This window comes from Anas acuta, chromosome 13 (genome assembly GCF_963932015.1).
Source record: "Anas acuta chromosome 13, bAnaAcu1.1, whole genome shotgun sequence".
NCBI classification, from domain to species: Eukaryota; Metazoa; Chordata; class Aves; order Anseriformes; family Anatidae; genus Anas; species Anas acuta.
In genome coordinates this window covers 11,476,317-11,503,043 of record NC_088991.1, presented here as the reverse complement: position 1 = coordinate 11,503,043, position 26,727 = coordinate 11,476,317, and the positions used below count along the sequence as shown (strand labels likewise).

Genomic DNA, 26,727 nt, shown 5'->3' with positions numbered 1-26,727 from the left:
CTGCCAGACCGTGAGCAGTTTGTGTGCAGGTGTCAAAAATAACAGACTCAAACGCTGCTCTGCTCAGAAATCGCCCCCAAAACACCCTGTTTCGGGTCATTCCCTCCAGGAGCAGTGCTGTGAGGCCGTGGAGTGATGCTCCCAGCCCGGGTCCCACCCCGGCTGGCAGAAACCCGTGGGGCTGTGGCTGGCATCAAGGGGGCCCTTTGTTCCCGGTGCTCCCAGCTGGCAGCACCCTCCTCTCCCCACGCTGAAAGGGCCCTGTGTGAGCGGGATGGGAACAACACCACGGCTCTTTGCGGGGAGCGGGGTGGGAGGCTTGGGGACGGTGCGAGGCGGTGTGTGCATGGCCAGGAGATGGGCAAGGAGCCGGCCCCGGGGTCCCTGTGGAGCTGCCAGCTCGGGAGGCTGAGCACGGGGCAGGAGGAGGAGGCAGGGCCGGCCCCAGCCCCATCCCATCCCCATCCCATCCCCGCTCCCGGCCCTCCGGCTCCCCCCCGCGGCCGCTGCCGGGGCTCTGCGGGGCTCGGGGACAGGAGCCGGCCCTGTCGAGTGAGTTGGTGGCTCTGATGGCTCTAGGTAGATCCTCAAAGGCGTTAGATGCCGCCTCACCAAACCCTGTGACTCCTCCGAGGCTGGCACCCTCTGCCACCAGCTCACCTTGGCTTTTTCTCAGCTGTGTTTTGAAACAGCAGAGGCCCTCAGATACTCCAGCATACATTTAAAAGCAGAATTTCCAAGGACTTGAAGCCGTATCAATGCCTCTGGAAGCACAGATAAGCAAGCAGACATGAGAGAAAAAACAAGCTAGAGGTTCTGCCAACAGAAACAGTAGGCAAGGACTGTGCAAACACCAAGAAAGCCTCCCAAAATAAGTGACCGTCCTGGCAGGACAGCAGAAGACAACAGTCCCCATATGCTGATTTCTGTCCCGGCATCCCATGGAAATCACGGCTGGTTACAGCCCCCTGGAGCAGGAGGGACCAGGTCCAAGATTGCAGGAAGAAATCAAAGGAAAGCACGGCTTGCTGCTGAGAGCCCAGGCCGAAAATTAACATATAGTGACAGAAGGAAGCAGTGTGGAATATTTGTTATGAAAGTGTCTTCTGATGTGCTCTTGGAAAGACAAAACTGGTCAGTGGATTCAGCTTGTAAATAAGTTATACTTACTCAACGACTGCTCAGGAATAACCAGCCCCTTTGTTTCAAATTTGGTGACATCTCTCAGCCAGTTGCCACAACCAACCCAACTTCACGTCCCAGTCAGGAGAACAGTCACTGGCTTGAACTCTGATAAAGCAAAAAGTCAACACTTTCTGAATTCGCTTGGGTACATCCATGTTTTATTTGCTTAAATAAAGGTAGAACCTCAGTTTTACAATTCCAGTTCCGTAGCGATAGCAACAACTGCAGCAGCATGAGTGGACACAGGGAGAGGACAGCTGTTGGCACTGAACTTTGCAACAAAGAGTTCAAGATCCCGGCTCCTTTGGAAGTTGTGCGTCTCAGTTAGAATAAATTAAACAATTTAAATATATTATACTATACTTTTAGATGGATTTTTAAAAACACATAAGCCTAATAAAATATTTTTTTGTTTTAAAAAGGCAATCCAACATCTGTTAGGAACAAAAGATGCTGCGCAGCACCCTCCAGGGAGCACACACTGTTTGCACAGCCTGTGAACCATGATGCTCTCGAGCTTCTGCCAGGAGCATCAACACGCACCCGAAGTACAGCAAACAGCACGCTGTGTGCGTATTCCTCCTGCACCACAGGCTGCTCAGTCCCTGCCCTCGCCCACCAGAGGTACAGTCCTCACACAGATCACAAGATCCGTGCTGGGACAGGGGCAGTTTCACCTGCAGGGAGCTTCCTCTGCAGTCCCCATGCCAGGCTGGGCAGCAAACAGGAGCCTGAGCCCAGATGGCCTCTGCGGGAATGAGCGCCAGCGGAACGTGTCTGTTGGGAGCAGAACCACAGGTCACAGTTTGGGATCTTGAAGGAAATATTAAGCTGTGTTGAACTGAAGAAAAATCTAGAGGTCAGACATTGTTAAATAAATAGTAACATTAATTTTAAAATCCTGTAAAAATATGTTGCACCTACAGAGGCAGAGCCTTCTCTTATACTTCAAGGGACCTGATTTTCCGGAGGCTGCAAGCACTCCCTATCCGTTCCTGTGAATGGGAGCGTTCAGCCCTGTACAGAAATCAGACCCCTCCAAAGCACTTTGTATTAAAGCTTCAGCCCCTTCCACGTGTGGCTGCCCTGTGAGAAGGGCAGCATCACCCTGAGTTCCCAGAGGAGACACCCTGCAAGTTCAGAGACTGCTGGGGGACGGGGGTTAGCTGCCACCAGCCAGTGTGAGAGCGGGGACTATCCTGCTCTGAAGCAGAGGATACGAGGCTGCTCTACGTGAGCTACGCGCTTTGCTATCCAGCAGCTCGTCACAGTGGGACTGCATTCAGCAGCTAGCGGATACACACTCAGGAAAGCTCTTCCCGTGACAGGCTCCTACGTGCTTACAGGCAAAGTCACAGTTTTGAACAAACACTCGCACGGGAAGTTGCAGGACATTGAGGTTACAATGGCAAAGACGGCAGCCAGCGAGCACTGACCTCTCTGCTACACACAAATAGCTGGGGACGAACACCTAGCAGGGGGCAGGAGCTGGGGTTAGCAAAGCCTGGCATCCGTTCCTAGAAGGCTTCCTGCCCCCCCCGTGTTTTTCAGCCACCTTGAACAGAAGTGGAATCAGTCCAGATCTCTCCGCAGTGGGCTGAACACAGCTGCCATTAACAAGGGCCAATTAACTGAGCAGACATTTGCTACCAGTAGTAAGTCAGTTGAGTTACAGACAAAATGCATTTGATTCTCCTGTAGGGACAAGGGCCAGGGCAATGGCGTGAGTTAACTGTGCTGAGCAGCACCGTCCCTGACAGACCAGGTGAGAACGTTGCAGCATCTAAATAGGAACATCTATGTTAAAGCAACCGCAGGTGCTGACCCACCAGCTAACAAAGCACGGCGGTCACGGCCCCATGCACAGGAGGAGCGGATTTAGCAGCTGCCCACGCATGAACCAGCCACCTGCACTCTGAGGAGACATCCCACCCACCTTCCATCCCGTCTGCCAGAGCACATCGTCTGAACACAGCAATTACCTCTGGCAGAAACTGGCTGAGGATTCACACTCCAGGCCTCCTGAACTCCCAAATAACTCTAAACCCTTTGACATGACCTGGTGAGTGCCCACATTGGTATTTTTCATCCAGGGCTATTCGAGATATGAGAAGCAAGGTCTGGTGTTGGGCCTCCAGAAGAGACAAGGGAACATACACTGAACAAGCAGCAACCAGTCTCTCCACAAAATAACATCCATACAAGACAAAGTTAAAGGTGGGGAAAAACAGACCAGAAACAGGCAGCTACAAGAAGTGATGCTGCAACATTCGGTTTCTTCTGTCCTTTGTATGTTGTTTCATAACAGAGTTCTAACAATTCTTAGCACAATTCAGTCTCAGGACAGAATGCATTGATCCCAAGGAACAGATACACACATCTCACCACGCTAGTACCCAGCATTCTCACAGTTGTGTGGGCTACAGCCTCCCCAACAGGTTTCACTCGGTATGCTGAGCAGACTTTCCTTTGGCAGTAAGGTCATGAGTTCAGTGGGTCTAGTATTTTTTTTGAGTTCAGGACTAAAATACTTCAAAGAGTGTCTGGAGCGCCCTCAGCTTTGTTCTGCAGGCAGTTCTCGGTACAGATCAAAATTCACTGTCTTTAGTTTAACCCGGTCCCTTAAGCCTGCTAGAACAGGCAGAGATGGAAGCAGGACTACATTCGCATGCTCTCTGACAGCTCCCTCCTGTAGATACATCCTTCGTGCCCAGAAACTCCAGCCAGAATTCAGACGGTAAGGCTGCAAACTCCCCAGTGAGCAAACCACCTATTGTCCTTGTGGCCGCCGTCCTCAGAGCGCCCCAGAGCTGCCCGCACTTATTCCGACCCAGCCGCCGGTCCAAGCGACGTTCCCGAAGCAGCAGCAGCCTCTCCTAACAGCAGGAGGACCCCGACTTGGAGCTGGAGTGCAGGTCGATGGTGTGGCCCAGCATGCAGTGCTCTAGCTGCTCCTCCACCGCCAGCACCTGCCGCACGGCCTCCTCGAAGGCCACGGCCACGTTGGTGTCATCCTTGGCGCTGGTCTCCAGGTAGGGGTAGTTGCCGTTCTCCAGGCACCAGGCCTGCGCCTCCTCCGTGCTCACCTGCCTTTCCAGCTTGTCGATCTTGTTGCCCAGAACCACGAAGGGGAAGTGTTCGGGGTCCTTCACGTCAGCGTAATAGACGAACTCCTTCTGCCAGTTACTGAGGTTCTCAAAGCTCTGCCGGTCGTCCACGCTGAAGGTCAGCAGGCAGCAGTCGGCTCCCCTGTAAAAGGGGGTTCGCAGGCTCTTGAATCTCTCCTGCCCCGCAGTGTCCCAAATCTGGAGGGTCACGAAACGCCCATCCACCTCCAGGTCCCGGTTTAAGAACTCCACACCGATCGTGTGGAAAGCCTGCGAGTCAAACTTGTTGGTGACGTAGCGGTTCATGAGGGAGCTCTTCCCGACTCCACCATCCCCAAGCAGAATGACCTTTAAGAGCAAGGACTTCCCACTCATTGCAGCAGGACGGAGGGCCACAGGACCAGGCAATCTACAGAGTCCAGAAACAGTGCAGAACAGCTATCTGAATCACAAATTCCGCAGCAAGTCACCCAGCTGAGGACCTAGAGCTCCAGTCTCTTGTAGCGTAAGACTGACTTGGACTCCACATGAACTTAGCAGAGATGAAAGAAGGAAATCCGCACCCCTGGCATCTCTCCCAGTTGTTCCAGTCCCCGTCAGAAATTAAGCAGCAGAGTTGAGACTGGTGCACACTGGAATAAAGAATGCAACGTTTGTGCTCCTCACCATTACGCTGGGATTTCCAAGAGGTTTATGAAATAACCGCAAGTCCACCCTAGATTTCAAGTAGAATAGTGTAACTGCAGCCTTCTGCTATTGTCCGAGCTCTGCATTATTTCAGGGAAAGTACAGAGTGAGACTCCAACTTTTAGATTTTGATGCAGGTGCACAGGAAAGAATAGAACATGGAACTGCCATCCCCATTTCTGAACAAGTTTTGGAAATAGGAGATAATCTCTTACTAGATCAGCTGGTAGAGATGGCAATTAGGCAAGTTTTCCGGCACACAATTCTTCCATCAGGTCTGAAATGGAAGCAGCAGGTCTCCACACTAAGAGCAAGGTGAGAACAGCTGTTGAGTGTCAGTTACATATTAATTCCACTACATTTGAAGAAAACTTTGTGTACCTGAAAGCTTATCTAGTTTCCCCAAACACATCAATCACCCGTTACACATCTCCTCTTGTCTGTGTCCTCAGGCTAGCACAGAAACAGCAAAATACCCCCAGGGACCACCACCACCACCAGGCCTTCCCTTTGTACTGTACAATCACTAGCTAAATCATTTCTCCCATCTGACTGGAAGGATGTAAGCGATGTTCGGGCCTAACATCAATATAAGTCATCCAGCAAACCAGTTCTTAATCACCCCAAGAACGCTGACTCACCTCAGAAGTGGAACTGTGCGTGTTTGCTGTGCGTGTTGTCTACAGCTCGGAAGAGGTTTCCCAGGTAAAGAGACCCTGCTTCTCTGCTGCTCCTTCTTGGCAATGCTTTTCGCAGTCCGGTTTGCTAGGGCACAGGTGCGGGTTCACATTGCAACAAGCCCAACACCACGGCCTCCTTAGTCAGCAGCCGCAGGAAAGAGGCCAAGAGCCAGCCAGTCCTCCCCCTCCCAGGGGCATTCTATGAGTGAAGGTAAATGCCTGACACAGAAGAGATTTGTTTTGCTGCTGTCTGTACTGTACCTGCTCTAGAAATACAGCACTCCTCTCTCTGGGACTCTCCAGGGAATGCCTTCCTCCAGCATAACAGTCGCTAAAAGGAAACAAACACCCATCAGTGAGGTTGCTGTAGCTGGGCTCAGCGCACTGCCTTTCAATCTGCGAGGCTGACCCAGGCTGGGCCAACAACAGATGAGTTTTAGGACGCTGAAAGTACAGAGCTGGTAACTGGAGTAAAATAGCCAGGAGCAAGGGGTGAGGACACGGTTCCCCTTACCAGAGGTAAAACGGAACGCTGATCATTCCTGACCAGGGCTGGCACATTGTGGATGCTAAACCCCAAATAAGAGAAGAGGAAGGAGCTGTGGTACAAGCGCACAGCCCGTGTCTCACCTCAATCTGCAGGAAGCTGCCGGCTTTGCCCTGCCTGCCCACACGCTCTGGAACCTGATGGAAGACCGGCCGTGTACCTGCACCTGCCAACACGGGGAGCGAGCCCGGTGGGGAAGGCGGCACTCGGGCCGGCCCTGGGGGCTCTCAGCCCCTTCAGGGCCCTGCGGGCGGGGTTCCCCTTTCGGAGCTCTCAGCCACGAGCCCCGATCTCCAACAGGCTCCGCGCTCTCACTTCCCCAGCCCTCAGCCGGGCCAAGCAGGGAGGGCCGGGCCCAGGCCGGGGCCTGCTGAGGCGCCACAGCGGGCCCTGAGGCGGCACCGGGCCCTGCCCCCCCCCCCCCCGCCTCCCCCGGGCCCGTGATGCCCGGGAACGACCGCCGGGCCCCGGGGACCAGCTCCAGGCAGCGGACGGGGCCCCGCGGCCTCCAGCCCTGCCCCTCGGAGCGGTGCGGGCCGCTCCCGGGGCCGCCCTCTCCCCTTTTATCCCGCCCCCCCCCCCCCCCCCCTTACCGGCCGGGCCCCCTCCCGCCGCCGCCGCCGCCGCCGCCGCCGCCGCCGGGGCAGGTGCCGGCCCCACCCCGCGCATGCGCAGCGCAGGCGCCCTGCCGGCGGGCGGGGCCGCTCCCTCAGGGGGGTGGAGGGGCCGTGTGAGGAGGGGGCTCGGCGCTGCCCCTCACCGGGCACCCGCAGCGACCCCCGGGGGGGACCCCACACGGCACGGGGCTGAAGTGCCCGGGTTATTTCGGACACTCCCGGGGGCTGGCAGAGAGACGGGGGTGCCGCGCAGGGTGCAGGTGGCTGGGCACATGGCCCTGCTCGGGTGGGCCTGTGGAGCCCCCCAGCCCAGCCCGTGTCTGAGCGGCCATGTCGGGGTGCCCCCGGCTCGGTGTCATCCCCTGCTGAGCCCTTGCTCGCCCTGTTTTGCAAAGCTGCCCTCCCGGGCGTTATTTCACGAGCAGCGATAACTTCTGGGCTCCTGGGGCAGGTGTTGGTGCGTGCCGAGCTGCTGCCTCAGCTGCTGCTCGCCGCCCCGTTACGGCTCTCCCCCTGCACACCCACACCCCACACACCCCACACACCCCACACACCCACCCGCACCCTCCCAGCCACCCCAGGGCGGGTGTTGGTGTTCCCTCGCAGCTCGTGCTCTCAGGAGCTGCAGAAGATGCACGGATGGGGATCCAGGGGGGCTGCCTCAGCTTAGTGTGGCGGCAACACCCGCGGTCATCCCCTCCGTGCAAAGCCGTGGGGTCAAAACCCAATCCCGGCTGAGTCAGGGAGGGCAGTGCAGGGGAGCCCATCACGGCCACAAGCCCTGATCCGAATTCTCCCCGTGCTGCTGAGCGCCAGGTATTTGTCTGGCAGGGCCCGGATTCCTCCTGCCGGTGACTCAGCCGCCTCCTCCCTCCTCCGCAGCGCCGGCCACAGCTCGCTGCCCGATAAAGCCATGGGAGGAAAGCGCCCCAGGAGCAGCGGGACGGCCCAGCGGGGGCCAACACGGATATTTCCAGGATGTACATGGCTCACTCGGCACCTGGCCCTTCGAGGAAGGTGCAAGGGCATCCTCCGTGCCCATGCTGCCAAAGCCATGATGTTTTGGGGGACACCAGCTTGGCAGGCATCCAGCATCCCAGCCTCCCACGCCACTGGCAGCCCCGTGCTGGGGTGAACGGGGAGGGAGGGAGGGACGGGGCTGCCATAAAGGCCTGCTCCGTAATGGTTCTCCCCTTAGGGGCCAACCCTGTCCCCACAGCGGGGGCATTTTGGGTGCTGGGTTGCAGCTGAAGGTGCGGGGTTTGGGCAAGGCAGCCGGTACCTCCCCGTGGTGATTTCGGTGGGGATGTGGGGGAGCTTGCTCGGTTCAGCAGAGCGGGGGATGCTGAAGCAGCGTGAAGGTGCTGAACCCACTGCCAGGGCCAGTTCCTGACCCATCTGTGACCCATCCACCACCCGCTTTGTGGAAGGGGCTCTGTGATGGGCAGGAGCAGCTTGCACGAGGGGCCTGGGGGCCTCTCCCCAGCAGGGATGATGACAACTGGCCATTACTGGGGGAGCGGCAGCCCCCTGACTGCCCTGAAGGAAACCACAAACCCTGCTGGGGCGACGAACAGCTGCTGACACCCTGGCACGTGGGGATGGGGTTGGTACACCCAGGAGAGGGACTTCGGGGTGCTGCAGGGGCATTGCCCTCACCCCACAGAAAACCCCACACCGCCCTGACGCAGCACAGCAACACCAGCCTGGTGCCTCCAGCCCTGGCCATTCTGTTGTTTGAAGGGTGGAAGCGGCCGCAGCCCTGCAAACTGTTATTTGCAGTCCTTGCTGTGGGGCGTGGGTGCAGGCACGGCCCGATTGGTGCCACACGGGGACGGGTACAATAGTGCCATGTTTGTCCCCAGCTAGGGACACCAGCCAAAATTTAGCTGGCAGATCTGCCTCCACCTCCTCTGCAAGCAGGCACAGCAGCCCATGCGGTGGCCCCAGAGGCCAGGTGGTGATGATAAAGTCCTGTGGCACCTCAGCACAGGCCTGGGGGCACCAGCAGAGCCCAGTTCCCCCTCACTGCGCAGGACCAGGAACATTTTAGAGGGTACCCAAAGGACTGAGCCCAATGAACCGCCCTTGCAAGGCTGGGAAGAGCTCCTTGAGCCAAGGGTGGCTGGAGGTGAAGGGAAGGGCTGTGCCAGGCAGCGAGGGGAGAGCCCTGCCCTGAGGGCACACCCAGCACCCATGGGAGCTGGGTGGCTCACGCACACAGCGGGAAGGCCATGATTAACCTCCGGTAACACACCAAGGAGCCATTATGGCAATGGGACAACTGGTGGCACTAATTGAGCCTCAGAGGGGCACCAGCACACCCCAAGCTCTGTCCCCCCAGGCCACCAGGAGCCCTACACACACACACACACACACACACACACACACACACGCCAAGGCGGACTCAGCTGGAAGGAACCACCCCATGGCCCTTGGAGCAGCACCAACCTGCAGCAGAGCCCTTCCCACCCCCCAGGGCACGCAGGCCTGCACCTGAACCTTCACCAGGGAAGAAGCCACAAGCCAGAGGTAGGTCATTATAATTTTTTTTTTATTTTATAATAAACTTCTCATTTTTCCCCCAAGGAAGACAAAACTTGTGAGTGAGGCTACAGAACACCGTCAGTGAAGAGTATGCGAGACAGACCCAGGCCATGGGCCGGGCCAGAAGAGATCCCACTCCCCCACGCAGGAGGGGTCCGTCCCCAGGAGCCTCCATAGCCCTTGCTCATCTCCCCACCACATGAGAGCGAGATCAGAGCTGTCAACAGGCGGCGGCTGTGCAGCAGAGATGGGGTTAGGTCAGGCTTTCGATGGACTGAGGGGGCCACGCTTTGTCCCCCCCACCTGCCATAGCTGCCAGCAAGGTGGGACAGTGGGTTAGGTAATGCAGCTGTTTTCTATACATGTACATGATGTAAATTTAAAATTAAAAAAAAAAGATGATTTAATTCAAAGCAAAAAAATCAAGTGCTCTTCCCACCAGGCCATCTCTCTAGGAAGACTTCACACATTCCTTTTCCTGCTCGATAGCTGAAAGAGAAGAGAGGGCCATTAATCTGGTGCTGGTTTGTAGGAACACCCTCTGGAGCTGGCTGTAGAGCAATCACTCAGGCCCTGGCAGCCAGTTTTATTGTTTGAACCCAAGTGGCAGAACCAAATGCTTCAGCTCATAGGGCGATGGGGCACATTGGGCATCTGCCCTATGCACAGGATGGTGCCCACTGCCACCACGGTCACAGCAGAACCTGACCCTTGTCTCCAGGTGCCCAGGGCAGGCACAGGGAGTGCTGCAGCCCCCCGATGTCCTCACCCCGAACCCTCACCCCTCGCTCAGTGCTGTTCCTCTGGGTCAGAGCCCAGCTGCCCAGAAGCGCCTCTCCCCACCGGATTCCTCGGCAGTGAGATCAGCACACGAGGACACCCACTCCATGGCCACGGCCAACATCTGCCTCCCCCATAGAGCCCAGCACCAGGGCTCGGCTGCACCCCGGAGCCCCCCAGCTCCATCCACCCCCTGCCCAGCCCTGCCAGTCCCCGCACTCACTCTCCTTGGAGGGCAGCGTGTTCTTCTCCTCCGTGTTGGTTTTCTTCAGCTTCTTCTTGTCGAATTTCTCCACCTCCGAGAGGTCCGGCTTGTCGCACATCTTGCCTGCGAGACGCCGCAGCTCGCTCAGCGGGGGTACGAGGGCAGGGAAAGGGGGGGACACGCGGGGAGGAGAAGCGGGCAGGGCCCCCCCGGGCGGCGCAGACAAAGGCAGCCCACCCCGGGGCGCCGCCCGCCCCTCCCGGCGGCGGACAATAGCGCAGGGCGGGGCCGGCCACCGCCCCGAGCCCCCCTCCGCTCCCCACCGCCCCGAGCTGCCCTCCGCACCCAGCGGGACCCGCACCCACCCCCGGCCCCCCACCTTTGGGTGCCGCAGCCTGCACCCGCGGGCACCCCGCGGAGCCCCCCCGAGCACCCAGCCGCCGCCTCCGGTACAGCCCGAGCCCGCCGAGCCCCGGCACGGTGCGGCCGAGGCCGTGCCCCCGCTGCCCGGTGCCAGCCGTACCCGGTGCCGCTGCCGCCGCCGCTCCGCTCCCTCGCTCCGCCGCTGCTCAGGTGAGACTGGAGCGCGCCGCGTGGGGCGGCGCCTTATATACCCCGGCCGCCGCCCAGCCCGCGCGCCCATTGGCTGCCCGCCGCGGCGCTGAGCCTCACGGGAAATGTAGTCCGCCAGCGTGCAGCCGCCGGTAGTGTGAGGCGGCCGGAGAACTGCGTTTCCCAGAGTGCCTCGCGGCGCGGTACAGGGGGGCGAGTGTGTGAGGGCGGACGCGCTCACACCCGTGTGCAAGCACTGAGACACCACAGAGACCCCACACAGCCCCCCCCATGTGTACACACCCCACACAGACCCCCTCCATGTATACACCTCACACAGACCCCCCCATATGTACACACCCCACACAGCCCCCCTCCATGTATACACCTCACACAGACCCCCCCACACATACACACCCCAGAGAGCCCCCCACACATACACACCCCACAGAGACCCCCCCACACGTACACACCCCACACAGCCCCCCCCATACACTTGCACACCCCTGCTCCCTCACACCCCCATGTGCCCCCCCAGGCAAAAAGCCTGGGGGCTGAGAGGTGCCCAGGGGGATAATATAGGGTTGGGTGTCGCCCAGTAGCACCCCCAGGAGAAAGGAGCCACTGATGGCTTCTCGGGGAACACAGCCGAAACGTGGGGCCCTGCCCCATGGGGGCTCGCCCAGCCCTGCTGCAGGGATCCCTGGGGACAGCAGCGGGGCAGCAGCTGCGCTGAAGCAGCCCTCACACCGCCCCCAGCCCGCGAGCCCCTCGCCAGGCGTACTGGTGGTTTTGTGGAGAAACCCCCCAGCCAGCCCGAGGAAACATTTGCTTCGCATTTTTGAGCTGAAGGGCTGCTGTCGTGGGAGGGGGATGGAGCGTTCTGCATGCCTTCGGGCGCGGAATTAAAGAAATCCCAGTGTCTGGCACGCACACAAGGCAAAGGCCGAGACCTACGGCCATGTCCTAAGATGGGGCTGCTGTTCTGAGAGAGATGTGGTTGGGAGCAGCCTCCATGCAGCTCTCTGGGGCAGGGAAGGGGCTGCAGGCAAAGCCCAAGGCCAGGCTGCTCCCAGAGCAGCTGTGCTTTAGTGCTGCAGCCCCAGCCCCCAAAATCCAGCCAGGTTGTGGGGTGGCACAGCAAAGCCTGTTGACTTTATGTGCCCCATAGCCAGGAGCAGCGAGCCCAGGCAGGGCTGCCTCAGTGAGCATCCTTCCAGCCCTCTCTCCAGAGCCTGCGCTGCAAAGCCCACCCTGAGCTGAGAAATGGCACATTTCTCCTGCACGGCTGAAAGGAAAAAAACCCCACCCAGTTTCAAAATGAAAGCAAGGAAATCCTTTTTGCCTTTATGCAAATAGGAAAGGCAAGCGCTTTACCTTGTGTTTACTCTCCAGCTGCGCCTGCCTTCCCTCCAGCTTCCTCCTCTTTCCCTGCCTGTTCTCCTCACGCTTTGCGGATACTGAACGGTCTGTTTTATCCTTTGTCCCCAGCAGGCACAGAGCATTAGAGCACCCAGTGCCCATCCTCCCAACGCACAGCCTCTTGCCTGCCCCAGCCGAGGAGCAGCACCGGCCCCATGGGATGCACCGAATGCCCCCAACGATCTGCAGCCCTTTGCAGACCCCACAGCCTTTGTCTGGGCACGAAGCACAGCGGGGGCCTTACAGGCATGGACAGGGAACTCACTGCACCCCCTTCCTCGCCACAGCCTCCCAGGCACCCACCCATTGCTCCCTGGTGCTTCCAGCAGGCGAGGTGTGGGGCTGCTGGGGCGCTGTTAGATCCCATCCTGCACAAAGAGGGAGCTTGCATCCCAACAAGAGCTTTATCCCATGACAAATTTGCCAAACCTCCCGTAACCACACAACCTGCTTCTTTCTCCCGCGTTTTGGCATTTCTGCGCTCAATAATTTATAATGAGGGAAGCGAGACACCACCAGAGAGGGGGGAAGCGAAAGCAGCCCTGACCCGATAGAAGGGAACAACCGCCAGCCATTTTAGATGAGTTTTACATCTCCCACAGAACAAGGCTTTCAGGGCTCTGATAGAAGCTTGCTGATGGCCATTTCCAGGAATGCTTTATTTCCTTCTCCAGATATAAGGAGGCAGGACGTCTTCTCTATCTGATCAGAGGGTTTTTCCAGCCTCTTGCCTGGAGGGACAGGCAGGGCACCACGCCACAGCCCAAATCCCCTCCAGCTGCAGCTGCCTGGCTGGGGGCCAGCCCCCCAACTCAGCAGGGCCAGTTCGCTTTTTCAGTTCATTTTTAACCCCTGGCTCCTGCCACCATCCTCTTCTCCAGCAGGGAAGAAGCTGGGTGCCTCAGGGAGGCAATGAGGGCAGCCCCAGCAGTGTTACACCAGGACATCGGCTCATTTCTCCCATGGATTCTGCTTCTCCTTGTGCTCGCCAAGGCAGCAGTTTCGAGAAGGGCTTTGTTAACTCTTCCCACTTCCCCAGTGCTCAACAGCAGCAAGGCAAGCTGCTCGTTTCTCCAGATCACAGAAACACCGAGTCTAAGAGATGAGAAATCATCTTTACACTACCAGGGAACAGCGAGAAGTGGTAGGGAGCTGAAGTGCTGCTGAGAGCAGTCCGGGATATGCCTCATCTTGCTCCACTTCTCCCCATAGCTGAAGGCACTCCCAGCCTGTGCATCAGCTTCAGCTGCCCTGGCAGGTGAGCTGGGCAAGGAGGCAGGACTTCTCTGCAATGATACCTCCCTTTCTGCTGCTGTTGCTGCTTCTACATCAGCTAGCAGCCTGACAGAGGCAGGAGCAGCAGCAGTCCCTGCAGTGCTCTGTCCGTGAGCTGCTGAAGCTCCATCCTCTTCCTCTAGCTCCCCCTCAGCTACAGAGCACAGGGAACGACCCACTGGGGATTTTCTCCCGAGGAAACGAATGACTTGCTTCCTATGGTATTTCATTAGCAGCTGTAAGGAAAGCCTGTGAAAACACTGCACAGATCACCTCCAGAGCACTGTGTGTTCTCTATTTACTTCAGAGGCTCCCCGGACAGGCTGGGGAATCTCCTTAACCACAGCACACAGCTCAAGTTAGCACCAGCATGTCATGGGGGGGGAAATGCTGCTGGAGCTGACCATGCTTGGACCGACAGCTGAGCACCCCCAAGGCAGAGGGCAGAGCAGGAGCTCAGTGCCTGCTGCTCACAAGGCAGGGGCTGCTTTCTTCCCAGCCCACCCCCCAGGGAAGGGATTCCCTTACCACAGCTGCCTGATGCTACTTTTGTGCCTGCCCTGGAGAGGGAGAATGCTCTAATCCTCCTACAGGCGTGTATGCAGACAATAGCAGCCTGTGCTGAGAGCACAGCGGTCACTGCCAGTCAGCCAGCCGGGCTTCAGATCCGTTCAGCAGTTTGAGGATGTTTTAAGCCTTCAGCTGTAAAGCTCAGGTTCTCCTTTTCTTTTAAGGAAGATCAAATCTGCTACACCACCCCAATGAGACCCACACCAACACCACCGCTGCCACGCTGCCAACTGGGAGGGGGCAGAAATCCAGTTTGGGTATTCCATGACCAGTACTGAAGTATTTTAACAGAGGAATGACCATAGTGGTCTTCAGCAAGTCTACCTGAGGCTGTGGCTCCTGAAGCAATGGTTCAATCTAGGGCACGAAGACTAGAGAAAGGTCTTTGACCTTACAGCAGAACTGAGATCTCATCCTCTCAACTTCACTTACACTTTCTGGGTCTACAATACACAATAAGGATCACGGGTTAGGTAAACAACTGCTTCTCATAACAATCCTGCTGCTTCAGCTCATTAGCTCTGTGCAAGACATTTAGCAATTCTTCATTCATGCTTGCTGAACTATTTAGGTTTTCCCCCACTTGAACATTGTGTGAACAGATCTGCTCAGATATCTAATTGAACAGGACAAGAGAAACTGCACTACCACCTCAAACAACTAAGGCTGTAAGATTACAGATAAAAGCCACCAGAAGTAGCTTGGTCCTAAGCATTTTATTCCATGCAACGCGAGCACAGGAAAGCTGAACCACCTCACAGTCGGCCCTGCTGTTAAACCAGATGACCTGCCAAGGTTCGTTCCAAACCACATTACTCCACAATCAAGGTTACAAGTGACCCAGTTCAGAAGATGCACATCTTGGTAGGGTTTTTGGAAGCATTTATAGGCAGAGGCCGTGGTTTTTAAATAAAAGTTTAATTCCTTCATCAGGTCTTAAGTTTAAACACGAATGCTGCTGTAAATCCTCACACCGCTGCTCTGATGTCCTGGCTCTTGGCTCTCGGGGCATTGGCAGTGTGGCAGCAGGGGCTCCAAAGGAGGAGGCAGGAATCAGACTCAGGAGAGCTCAGTGCAGGATGCAAAGCAAAGAAGCAAGAGACACACACTTTCCAGACAAACACCAATTCTTATACAAAAGAAAAACCCTACACTGTAATAGAAGTGTTAACATTGCCACAGGACAGGGTATGTAGGAAGGGAGAGGGGAGAAGTCTTCATGAAAAGGCACAGCTAAAGAAGTACTTCCCTAGGTCTTACCCACATTTTTCAGTTAATCCCACTGACATCCCAGCCCCCAGCCTCTCGGCGCCTTGCTAGTTACCCTAGCAAGCTATTTCAAGTTCCTTCTGTTCCCTTTTTCCCTTCCCCATCTCACAAATAAATCAGAGGAGTGCTTATAAAAACCACAGCATAAAACAGCTCGGTCTGTAACGCCGTAAGAGTCCAGGAGAGATTTTAGCAGTTTACTTTAAGATTGTCTGGTACAGCTACTACGCATCCAAGTTTTGGATGAGCCTTATTTTTACATCCAAGAGCCTCAGCCAGCTCTAGTTTTGGTATTTCTCTATCAGGCATTTTGCTGCCTGCCAGATTGGTTTTAGATCAGCAGTTTTCCCAGTACTGTGTATCACAAGCCTCTTCAACCCACTGCCATGAGCACTCCGCAGCATCAGAGCCACCCTGAGGGCTTCTTCAGGCCCTGTAGTCCTGCAGCCTCCCATCCTCCCAGGTTTAGGATCTTTTACAAAGAGCAATGCACACAAGGCAAGTAATTAGTGACCAGGACAAGCAACCAGCGCATCAGTAAGTTGCGGGACAGCAGGATTGCAGGCAGAGCTTAAGACAGCTGAACACAAAGCTGTTGCCTATTCGGTCACCCTAGCATCTAAGCAGGCACTTGCTAAATGCAACGCCAGGCTTCTGTGGGGTGAAGAGGCTCCATTCACTGGTGTACTGGTAAAAAAAGGATCAAGGTACATTTGCACAGCACATCAAGGTGCAGCTATAAAGTACATGACAGCAGTCCTTTAGTCACAAGCAAGGCTAATGGGAACTTGTGAAATTGAGGAACTGGTTTTAGTCTACCCTAAAAACTAAAGCCCACAACCACCAGGCATCCTCAGCGTAAGAGGGAGAAGAACACCTGCCCAGGATGCACCTTCACCACTAAGGTAACGCAGCAGGACAGCACTGCACACACCAGGCTCTCACCATTTTGCCGTGTAGCATGTTAAAGAACATTTCATTTCTTCATCAATTAAGATGAACTCAAGTTCGCAAGCTACACTCACCTCCTTCCATTTCGAAGGAGGAAGCTGTAGCAGAACCACCTTCCAGGTGTCCCCAGGGCTCCACCTAGGGTCAAGCTTGGCCAAGATACCAGCCTTCCTCGTCCCTCTTCAAGGGCTTCTGTCACATGTAGAGTGGTAAGAGTCAAAGCAGTCTCTTGGGCTCTTGCTGTAGATCCAAACCAACATGTCCTAGGGAGATCTACTTCCCAAACAATTCAGGGTGTGCTTACCTAACCCTGCTCACAGACAAACCCTCTCCCCCCCACCCCCCCAAAAATAATTGTGGCAATTAGCCATGTGTCAGTCCTGCTCTCCACAGATCTGCAGTATTGAGTCAATGCTACTGACGAGCCCCAATGCACAGGGGTGCTGGTGGAGTTGGAGTGTTACAGAGATGAGCTTCCCCCCCAGCCTCCCCGTGTTGGGGTCAGAGCCAGTAAGCCTGACTTAAGCAGGAGGAGCTGTGGAGAACTGCACTGGAACAAGCAGAGTCTTCTACTGAACTTTACAACAAGCTGAACAACTTTTGGTTTAAAAAAAAAGCCATACAAGCAGCAGCTGGCATCTGTTGTTATAAAGGGACATGGCTGAATAGGTAGGAGACAGATTCCCCATTATGAGTCCTCCTGATGGCCTCTGCGAGGATCATTGAGATGTCAATCACCTGGAGGGGAAAGAAAGATGTAGCAGGGTCACTGAGAAGACACACGAAGCCTGGGAGAATAGCCAGTATGTCAGGAAGAACTCCAAAAGCAAACTCATTACCCTGAATCTGTAACATGCCAGACGTAGAAAAATTAGTTCTACACAGGACAGGGACTTGTTCTGTATCGCCCCAATGCTGTGCTACTGCAAGAAATACCTCGCTGCTGATCTTCATCAAGATGACAGTCTGTTGTCACCTTTCTTCGCTGAAACTCCCTAGAAACCTTTTACCCTAGTCTGTTTACCCTAAGACTATCTTATTCATTTTGTGTGGGTTGCAGAGGATTTCAGGCAGTCTACAGCACGATCAGATTGCTTCTCTTGAGTCACGAGGCTTTATCATCACTGCTAGAAGTTATTTTTTTCTTTTAAACCAGAGGTGAAGCCACTGTGCTCCCAACACCAAGTCACCGCGCTGGCTCCACCTGGTGGGGTAAACCAGTTAACAGGAGGGAAAAAAAAATCAAGTCTCAATAAACTCAGTAAAACTCTAGCTCTGAACCCCAGCACCAACACCTTTCACTATAATGCAGTCTCTCACTAAGCACCACAGTCACAGTGCATGAATTAAGTGAAATTGGTATTTAAGTTTCTTTCTCCTGGATAGTTTGCCTCCTAAGAAGGAAGGAAAAAACCTTGGAACTGCAAAAGCAGACACCATGGGACTTACAACTCCTGTGCTTCTGTATTTCTCAACACCAAACATGAGATGTTAGCCTAAGAGTGAGGTGTAAGTAAGAGCCTGTAAAGCAACTCCACTGCAATCTCTGGCTACAGGTATTTACATACTGATTAGCCATGGTGTATTTTGCCTATGTTAACTGTTAGCATGCAGGGAAGTCAAAGCATCAGGTATCTTTTAGATGTGTTCAGTTGCAGGAGCATCACCCAGAAGTTAGTGCTGATTAAGTTTGCAATCAGCTTGTAATTTGCTTCCGAAACCAGCTTAAAATTCCTTGCAGATTCAACCAGTTGAGCTTTCTTTTCACCAGAACTCCGGGTACTGGGCAGCCTGCTACACTTACAGCACAGTACTAGCTGAGCATTAGCAGTCCCATTTGCTTTTCAGACTTGGTGATGAGCAGGACCTCCCAGAAATTCTCCAAATGCCTTTGTCCTATGTATCTGCACTGCGAAGTCAACACTTAGGATGTCCTTGACTGTGTGTATGCTACAGCAGTACCTTAAGCTTCTGACAAACCTCTTAATGTCTGAATGCTCAGGTAAAGCTGCATCTTCCAGCTGCCTGTTCACACAGAAAATCCTCAAGTTGTGCCTAGCTCAAGATCCACAGCCAATTTTATTTTTTCTTCCAGGAACGTTAGCCCCAGCTTCAGAAACAAAATGCCACAGTACTTTTCCTAAATAGAAAACCCAAGATACAAAACGAGCATCAAGAAATTGGCTGCTTGCTTTGATATGGATGGCAAGTGCTTCTGTTTATCTTTGGCTCTTATCTGAGCCATGCCCTGTGGAGTTGTCACCTTAGAGAAACCAGCAGGACACACACACGGACTGAGACTGTGCTCCCTCTTCAGGCCACTCAGTTATTACCACCAGACAGCTCCCACAGATCAGGCCTACTTCCTTCACAAAAGGTCTTGTCACAAAAAGGACATCCAGATAAAAGAGATCTGCTTAAAGGATTGCGCATAGGCTCACAAGTACAAGACAGTGTTTCAAGTAGTCACATCCTTTGAAATTATGCTTCCCTGTGCTTGCTGTTATAAATGCAGTAGCTTCTCTGATCTTCCAAGGGCATTAGGAAAGGCAAGAACCAGACTTCTCACAGAGAGCAGAAATCCTTCTGGACATTTTTTGAAGTTTTTGTGAGGAAAAACTCCTGCTCTAAAGGGTCTCACCTAGGTTATTTCACAACTGGAGCTGGCATCATTACCAGCTTCAGAAATTCCTACCTACTTCTGCTTGCGTGCTGTGTGTCATCAGCACGTCCTTACACTCTGGAGTGAAAACTGCTTGCTTACATGACTGTCCCACATCCAATCAGTGATTGGAACTAGGTAAGATAAATGCTGGAAAAAATGACTTAAAATTTTTAAGACTACCTGGATAAGGAGGTGTATTTTATCAGTGTACCAGGTCTGCTGTCATGCAGCAATTAGAACACGAGGACTGGCCGCTCTGCTACTGAAACTATAGTCTGGTAACACTGCTGTGAGCACTGGACAGTATTACAAGGTTTTCCCCACCAACAAGGGGACAGACAAGTGCTACCGTCCCCAAGGAGTGACAGAAGAGAAACGAGACACTCACCTGGATTTTAGGGCACTGCTTCATCTTGTCCTCCTGGGGTATTGTGTTTGTGACTACAACTGCCTCAAAACAGGCGTTGTTGATCCGAGATATTGCTGGCCCAGAAAAGATACCATGAGTTAAGATGGCATACACTTTGGTGGCTCCAGCTGACACAAGCCTATGAGGGAGGAAAAAGAAAGATGAGAATTTAACCAGTATTAAAGTAAGTACCTTATGCTTAGGGGACAGACTACCTTTGATATTCCCCATCCAGTCAGTTACTGATCAGCTGTTTATACAGTACAAAGTTAAGCTAGACTTTTTATTTATCATGGATGAAATTAGATCAGTAATCAAGGAACTCCACTACCTTGTGAAACTCCACGTGCAAATAATCTGATCGATTCATTAGTGATCATTAACAACAGTTTTTTCATTTAGGAACGTATCAGTCAGCCTTACTCACTTGTCTGCAGCATGACAGATGGTGCCACACGTGTCTGCCATGTCATCTACCAGAATGGCCACTCTGTCCTTCACATCACCCACCAGCACCATGCGGTCCACCTCGTTGGCCTTCTTGCGCTCCTTGTGAATGAGGGCGAAGTCTACATTCAACCGATCTGCAATGGAGGTCACTCTGAAGAGAGAACAGTTCCCAAACCACACTTAACTCCACACAATAGCTTTAGTCAAATCTCTGCTAAAACTATTAAGCACTAAGACTGCCATAAAAGAAGCTGTCAACACATCTGCTAACTGGTCTCGAGCAGGTCATAGAAGACAACTCTGCCGCCTTGGCTTCTCCTCGAGCACTTCCACTGAAATCTTTGATCTAATCTTTCCTGATAACAGCAACTAGTAAAACAGTCTTCATCCTGACCACTGCAAATTAATTTGCATCTAAAGCTCAAAACAAACCTTAACTAGCAGGTTTGGCAAACCTCAAGCAACCAGAATTCTTGGCAACTTGTCACCTTTATAAAACTTCACTGGAACAGCTGAAGTTGTGTTATGACAGGGAACTACTTGTGCTCATATAAGCACTCAATTGTCACGGGGCCAAAGGCATAGACACTAGCACAAGGGCAGTGGCAGGAGTACACACCCAATAAAAGCAAGTCCACCACCATTAACTTTTGTTGAAGAGACCACAAAAAACCTTCTAGGAGGGACCCAAGCTTTATATATTGATACTGATGAATAGCAAAGTTTAAAAGCATTAATGGTAAGGAGCAAAATGCACCTGCCCCTGAGAAATTCTATACTTATAATGAGCAGGTTCTCATCCTCAGTAGGTCAGACTCATTGTCCTGGTAGTCCTGTGCAAGACAAACTCAACTCTTTACTAAGGTATTTAGTTCTGCAGCACCTCCATAAAATACCACACCACCCAAGAGCATCGCATTTCAGCTTAAGGGGCTTTTGAAGACGTCTTTAGGAGTCAGATTATAGCTGGCTGACTTGGCACTCCGCATACTGCATTACACAACAAGTAGTTGCAGAGACAAGAGGCTGTGTCTAATGCACGACCACAACAAAGCTACAGGAAGGCATGCACTGCTCTACAGCAGTCATATTGCTTGGCTGTGACAGGCAACTTAAATCACTCTGAGGTATGTGAATCAGGAACCATTTTGGTGTAACAGTACCCTGGATTAAAGAACGCATCTGCTTCCCTTGGCTGTCTGCTCACATGGAGCCATTACACAGAAGTATCAAGAATCAGCCCCAGTTTCTCCTAATAAGCACCTGAGAGCATTCCAAATTGCCCACAAAGTGTGGTGTTCATCTGCATGAAGATGGTAGATTATCAGACCATCAAAGCAGGGATGTGCTGTACCATATGCTGCTGCTCTTAAGAAAGTAACCATCTATTATCTTTGCTCTCAGGAAGAGCAGCAGCAGGCTGAAGTCACAGCAAGCAATTCAAATTAAGAGCAATAAAGCACGAAAATGCTTCACTAGACTAAGCTCAATACTGTAGAGAACAGCCTAGATCAAAAGGCTTCATTAACCAGCAGGGGTAACCTCATCTTCGCATAGGCAGATGAGCTACATGATTCCCTCCCTTTAACTTGCACAATTCCCCTTCTACTAAAAATAGTTCTAGTCCAACGGATGTAGTCATTGCCCAATTCCTGCCTATGCACATGTTTGTCTAGAAGGGCTATGCAGAAAACTGAATAGCAAGAAACCTTCAAAATATTCCCCAGGAAGAGCATTTGACCTCTCTTCCCTAGCTGGGGCGGACTGGCAGAGGGAAACACGTGCCTTGAGAATAAGGCTGCAGCTAGTTACAAGCACCCTCAGGAACTGCAGGAGATACTGTCTGACAGCTTACCTCTTGGCTCCACCAGCATCTGGTGAGACAATGGTGCAGTTCTTCCACTCCGGGATGTTCTCTTTGATCCATTTCAGTACAGCAGGCTCAGCGTACAAGTTATCAACAGGGATATCAAAAAAGCCCTGCAAGGAAGACACCAGGAACAGATGTAGCTGAAGGTCACATCCCCAAAACAGAAGACAACTTCTGTATCATCAGCCACAGCCACCTTTCCACAGCATTTCCAGCTTTCCTTCCTACTTCCTTTAATGAAAGCAGGAGCCTTTGGGAGACAGTACAGCAATGTACGACTGGAGCCAGTTTAGCAGCACACATGGCCCTTTACATCTGACACTTACAACACAGACCTAGCTCTATCCCAAGTGGTACAGAAAACCAACAAACACTCTTTTCCATAGCCTAGCTGCCTGTTTACAAAGTCAATCTCTACAGCTTATTACCTACCCTGTTTGTATTTACAGCAAACCTCTGAAAAAACCTTGAGTAACATCTGTTTCTAAACTCCTGCAGCTGGTTACACAACTCCACACTGACCCAGCAGACTCCTCCAGGTAAACCTCAAAGGTCACTAAAAGCCAGTAAGTTAATCCTGGGCAGGGAGCAATGGGCAGGAGAGTGGGAAGGAGTGCCTAGCAAAACAGGCCTTACATGTGAGGTGCAGGGTAGATCCTTCCCACCATCATTCCTTCGGGGTGCAGCAACCCAGCAGGACACTCATCTACACAAAACCAGTTATTTAACTGAACCTCACCACAGCTGATGGTGAACCCTGTGGCACACATCACAGCTCCAAGCCTTGTAGGGAAGAGAAATACCACCTTGGGCTCTGCTCTTCTATTTCATCAGCTTTCCCAAAATCTCAGCTGTGCTCTCATAGATCTTTCCATCTGAGACAAAATGTTTCTGGGCAAATTATAGCAGAATGATTTATACTGAAGTACGAATGGCTGCATTTTCAACTGTGACAGCAAGCCCACCTACTTCACCAGGCAGCTGACATCTGACCTCTCTGGACTCAAAATGTTTGTGGCAATGCAGTTATGTATCAGGTATCCTCCCCTTTGCCACATCCACCCAGCTGCAATGATTTTGGTTTCTTGGTCTCAGAGCTCACTCAAGGCAGAAAGACAGGCCTACCAACTTATCAGCCTGCTGTCCTGCCTCAGCTTGGTGCATCTCTTGCTGTGCCAGAGCAGGACCTGGTCAAGGTTTCAGCTGCTCAATGGGACTGCTTGGTTCACTAATCCAGCAAAACCCATGAATCATTTTCATTCCAGCAGCAGCTTGGGAGAGGACTGAAGCCAACGTAAGAGGAAGGGTAGAAGTGAATGGGTACAAGCAGCGTTGCCCATCTAACCAGTAGAAAATCATGAAATCACTGCCCTGGTCAACTGAACCCTCACAAGCTGCTGTGCCAGCTCACCTGGAGGGTCACTACACCCAGGGCAGCAGTACTGCCACTCACTGACAGGAACACCCCCATCTCCCTGACAACTAAGCATGAGACAGCAATGCTCACTGTTCAAGAACACTCTGGATAAAGCCATTCTCCATCTCAAATCCTTCAAAGGACCAGTTGAGTACACGGTGTCATGGTATGGAGACAAAGCTGCACGCATCATTTACCTTCCAACATTCACTCACGCAGGGCTCATTCTGCCTAGGCTGATAGGAACAGCTGGAATTTTATTTACAGATGAACCTGTTGCTCACCTCCCTGTACCCTAACTGTCCCTGCAAGTCCCTTCCAGTCCTGATTGCTGTTGCAGCTAAAAAAAAAAAGATCACTAGAAAGCCTGCAAGGCAGCAAGCAGGCTCAGACAGAGCAGATAAACACTTCCTGATTTCAGCTCCTACCTGAATCTGAGATGCATGCAGGTCCATGGTGATTATGTGATCTGCACCTGCCACAGACAGCATGTTTGCAACCAGCTTGGCAGAGATGGGAGCTCGGCTCTAGTACAGGAAAAAAAAAAAACAGCATTTAAGACAAGTTCAACTCCTTCATCAAGATGTCAGCCTTCCACCTCTAGGCAATGATTCACAAGCAGTACTGAAGGAAGTACTCATTAACATTGCACCTTCTCATCAGCCGGTGATTACAGGTTGGTGTATTTTCAAGCAGAACTGCATCTTTATGAAAAGGTGAATTTACAGTCTGAAGCCCTTAGGTTCAAGGAAGGGAAAGTAACTTATCTGTTCTTCTACATATTCAACTTCATTTAAACCTGCCGGGCAGTCAGGATTTTCAACGCATACACGCATCTCCCCAGGCAGAAACCTTTATCTAATCCCTTACCTTGTCCTTTTTGTCCTGCCGAGCATAAGGGAAGCAGGGTATGACAGCTGTGACTCTGCTGGCTGAGGCGATCTTACAGGCATTTATCATGATAAGAAGCTCCATCAGATTGTCATTGATTTCACCACAGCCACTCTGCACAATGTAGACGTCCTCCCCACGTACACTCTCGCCTATTTCCACGCTGGAGACAGATGGGGAAAGAAGAATCCAAATAGAAATTAAAACCAGCCATTGCACATCTGCAGAGCGACCAGTGGGCTGCATTCCCAAGGGGGTGTGGGTGCCGATGTGCTATCATCAAGGGTGCCCAGCACCAACGCTGTTGTTTATTTGCTCAGTGGCCATTCCACATCACTCACCGCTCAAATTTAATGGTTCAGTAAGGCTAGAAGTGCTCAGCCTGTACTTTCGAGCTCAGCACAAGCTGAGCATGTAAACACCCTCAAACAGTCCTCATCCCTCCGAATCACAGAAGTACAACCAGCCCTGCTAAAAGCAGCAGCGCATAAAGGAAGCGGGGATGACGGCCAGCCAGCAGGGAAAGCCGAGCCAAGCTCCTAGCAGCAGTTATGCTGCAGCAGATTATTAGATTTAGAGTCATAACAGCTATTCACTGGCTTGAACAGAGAAGCCCTCAAGCTTTTCACTTTGGAAAGGCTTTTGGGGTTAATTTCCTCCTGGATGTAATGCACACTAATCCCAGCTGATGAGGGGACTGAATACAAGCCAAAGGTCCTGTTTGCCAGCAGCAAACTGCCAGCTCCAGCGCCTGTTCCAAGACACCTGCGCCAAAGGCAGAGCTGGAAAGCAAGCGGCAGCCTGAGCTCTGAGGCTTCCTACAGAGAAATGCTGGATAAGGCCTTTTGTAGGACCAGATTAACTACCAAGCACTGCGACACTGGAGTTTGGGGAAGCCTAGCACAGATCTGGAGGGCACCAGGAGGCACCCTAGGGAAGACAAGGTCCTTGCACAGTTTCTCCTTATGCTGGAGATGCTGAGCCATCCTGCAGCTCGCTGCCACACCAAACTACAAGCAAGTGGGCAGATGATTGCCCAACGCACTCCTAATGGCTTCAATTTTACAGCACCTTAGGGTAGATCTTTACTTTGATTTTATTCTCTCACCTCCCCTTCAACATGGTTTTGCTGACCACGTGGCCTTTAGGGTCTTGCTGCTCCATTTCCACCAGCACACTGCTGGTTCCAAGTTCAAAATTACCCCTGGACCATTCCAATAAAATAATCTCATTTTTTTCAGGCAAGATGTGGCTATGCAGTTTTTAACGTAAGGTATCTATCAGATCTTTACAGGCCCCATTAGATCACACAAAAACCTGCTGGCTGGTCACTGGGAACAGGTATGGGCAGTTGATAAAACGCGATGAGAAGCGCAGCGGCACCTGCTGTAAATCACAACCCGGCTCATTTTACAGCTCCTCGCACTGCTTTTTAAGCCTGGGGTTACAATCACTCCCCGTGCAATGGGGACACAGCTTCTGCATTTCCCTTATCCTGCAAAAAAACCACATGGGCTGCAAAGGCGAGGAGGGGGTTAGGGCAGGCACCGAGGGCCGTCTGTGGCACACTGCGGGCAGTGCTTACAGGCTGACTGCGATTTCCACACGCGGATTTCAGAGTTTTATATTCCTTTTTGCCTCCCCCTTCTAATTTTAAGCGGGATTTGGGTAGCAAAAGGCAGAGATGAAGCCAGACCCCGGCTCCCCAGCAGGTGCAGGCCCCACGCAGGGCCTGTCAGGTGCTGCCCCCCCCCCCCCATGGGGCAGAGCCCACCCGAGCCCCCCTCAAGGCCCAGCCCCGGGGCCCGCCCGTGTTCGCCCCCCCCCCCTCCGCACTACAACTCCCAGCAGCCCCCGCGCGCCGCCCGCGCGAGGCCCCAGCGCCGCGCCGCCCGCGGGGGCTGCCGGGAGTTGTAGTCCGCCCCCCCGCCCCCGCCTCACCATGTCTCCTGGTTGCTGAACTTCTTGGTGACCACCTTGCCCAGCTCCAGGCCCAGGCGGTCGGCGATCTTCTGCGACAGGTCCTGGTGCGAGCTCCCGCTGAAGATCTTGATGTTGGGCATGGCGGCTGCGGCGGCGGGGGGGGCGCTGCCCTCCTCCTTTCCCTTCTCCTCCACCTCCCTCCTCTTCCTCTCCTCCTCCTCCTCCTCCTGCGCCCCGCTCCGCCTCGCACCGCGGCCCGCTGCGGCGCGGGGATCCACCCGGCTGCTGCCCGCGGACGCGGCACACGGAGCGCAAGCCACGCCGGCCGCGGCTACTCCGCCATCTTACCCCTTCCCGCCAGCCGCGCCACCCTTTTATAGCCTGCCCGCCCACCCAGCCCCGCCCTAGCGCGCTTCCCATTGGCTGAGCGGGAGCAGGGGGCGGGCCCTCCTGCCGGCGCACCAATGGCGTGAGGGGAGGGGTGGGCGTGGCTTGGCGCCCCCCGCCTCACGCCTAAACAACGGCGGAGGCGGGAGGAGGGCTCTGCGCGCGCGTGCTCCGTCAGGGGGCGGGGCGAAGGGCGGGAGGAGCGCGTGTGATTGGTCGCCGCCCGCCCGCTCCTCCGCCGATTGGTCGGGGCGGCCGCGGCTGCATCCGGAGCGGGCCGACGGCGCTGCCCCACGTGGCCGGGAGGGGTGGAGGCCGCCT

General features: G+C 53.7%; 3 protein-coding genes across 14 annotated transcripts; all 3 read right to left on the bottom strand.

Moving 5' to 3' along the window:
* Positions 1–1,321: 1,321 nt before the first annotated feature.
* On the bottom strand, positions 1,322–6,889 carry RAB9B (RAB9B, member RAS oncogene family). 12 transcript variants are annotated; one of them, XM_068696746.1, is made up of 4 exons: positions 6,800–6,872; positions 6,290–6,372; positions 5,621–5,990; positions 1,322–5,283 (listed from the first exon to the last, which is right to left on the bottom strand). In XM_068696746.1, exon 4 carries the CDS (start codon positions 4,665–4,667, stop codon positions 4,062–4,064), a length of 606 nt encoding a protein of 201 aa, XP_068552847.1. In that variant the 5' UTR covers positions 4,668–5,283; positions 5,621–5,990; positions 6,290–6,372; positions 6,800–6,872; the 3' UTR covers positions 1,322–4,061. The 12 variants fall into 12 exon arrangements, with proteins under 12 accessions (XP_068552847.1, XP_068552854.1, XP_068552851.1 ...); XM_068696753.1 differs by lacking the exon at positions 6,290–6,372 and having other exon boundaries at positions 5,621–5,744; positions 5,921–5,990; XM_068696750.1 differs by having other exon boundaries at positions 5,621–5,878; positions 6,800–6,822.
* A 2,467-nt stretch (positions 6,890–9,356) lies between these two features.
* Positions 9,357–11,034, bottom strand: LOC137863539 (thymosin beta-15A homolog). The gene is made up of 3 exons (XM_068696757.1): positions 10,879–11,034; positions 10,374–10,478; positions 9,357–9,859 (listed from the first exon to the last, which is right to left on the bottom strand). The coding sequence occupies exons 2-3, from the start codon at positions 10,471–10,473 to the stop codon at positions 9,822–9,824; spliced, it is 138 nt and encodes a 45-aa protein (XP_068552858.1). The 5' UTR covers positions 10,474–10,478; positions 10,879–11,034; the 3' UTR covers positions 9,357–9,821.
* Positions 11,035–15,073: 4,039 nt separating this feature from the next.
* Positions 15,074–26,372, bottom strand: PRPS1 (phosphoribosyl pyrophosphate synthetase 1). Its single transcript, XM_068696905.1, has 7 exons — positions 26,038–26,372; positions 24,076–24,259; positions 23,634–23,732; positions 21,774–21,898; positions 19,896–20,069; positions 19,448–19,607; positions 15,074–17,132 (listed from the first exon to the last, which is right to left on the bottom strand). Exons 1-7 carry the CDS (start codon positions 26,157–26,159, stop codon positions 17,040–17,042), a joined length of 957 nt encoding a protein of 318 aa, XP_068553006.1. The 5' UTR covers positions 26,160–26,372; the 3' UTR covers positions 15,074–17,039.
* Between the last annotated feature and the right edge of the window lie 355 nt (positions 26,373–26,727).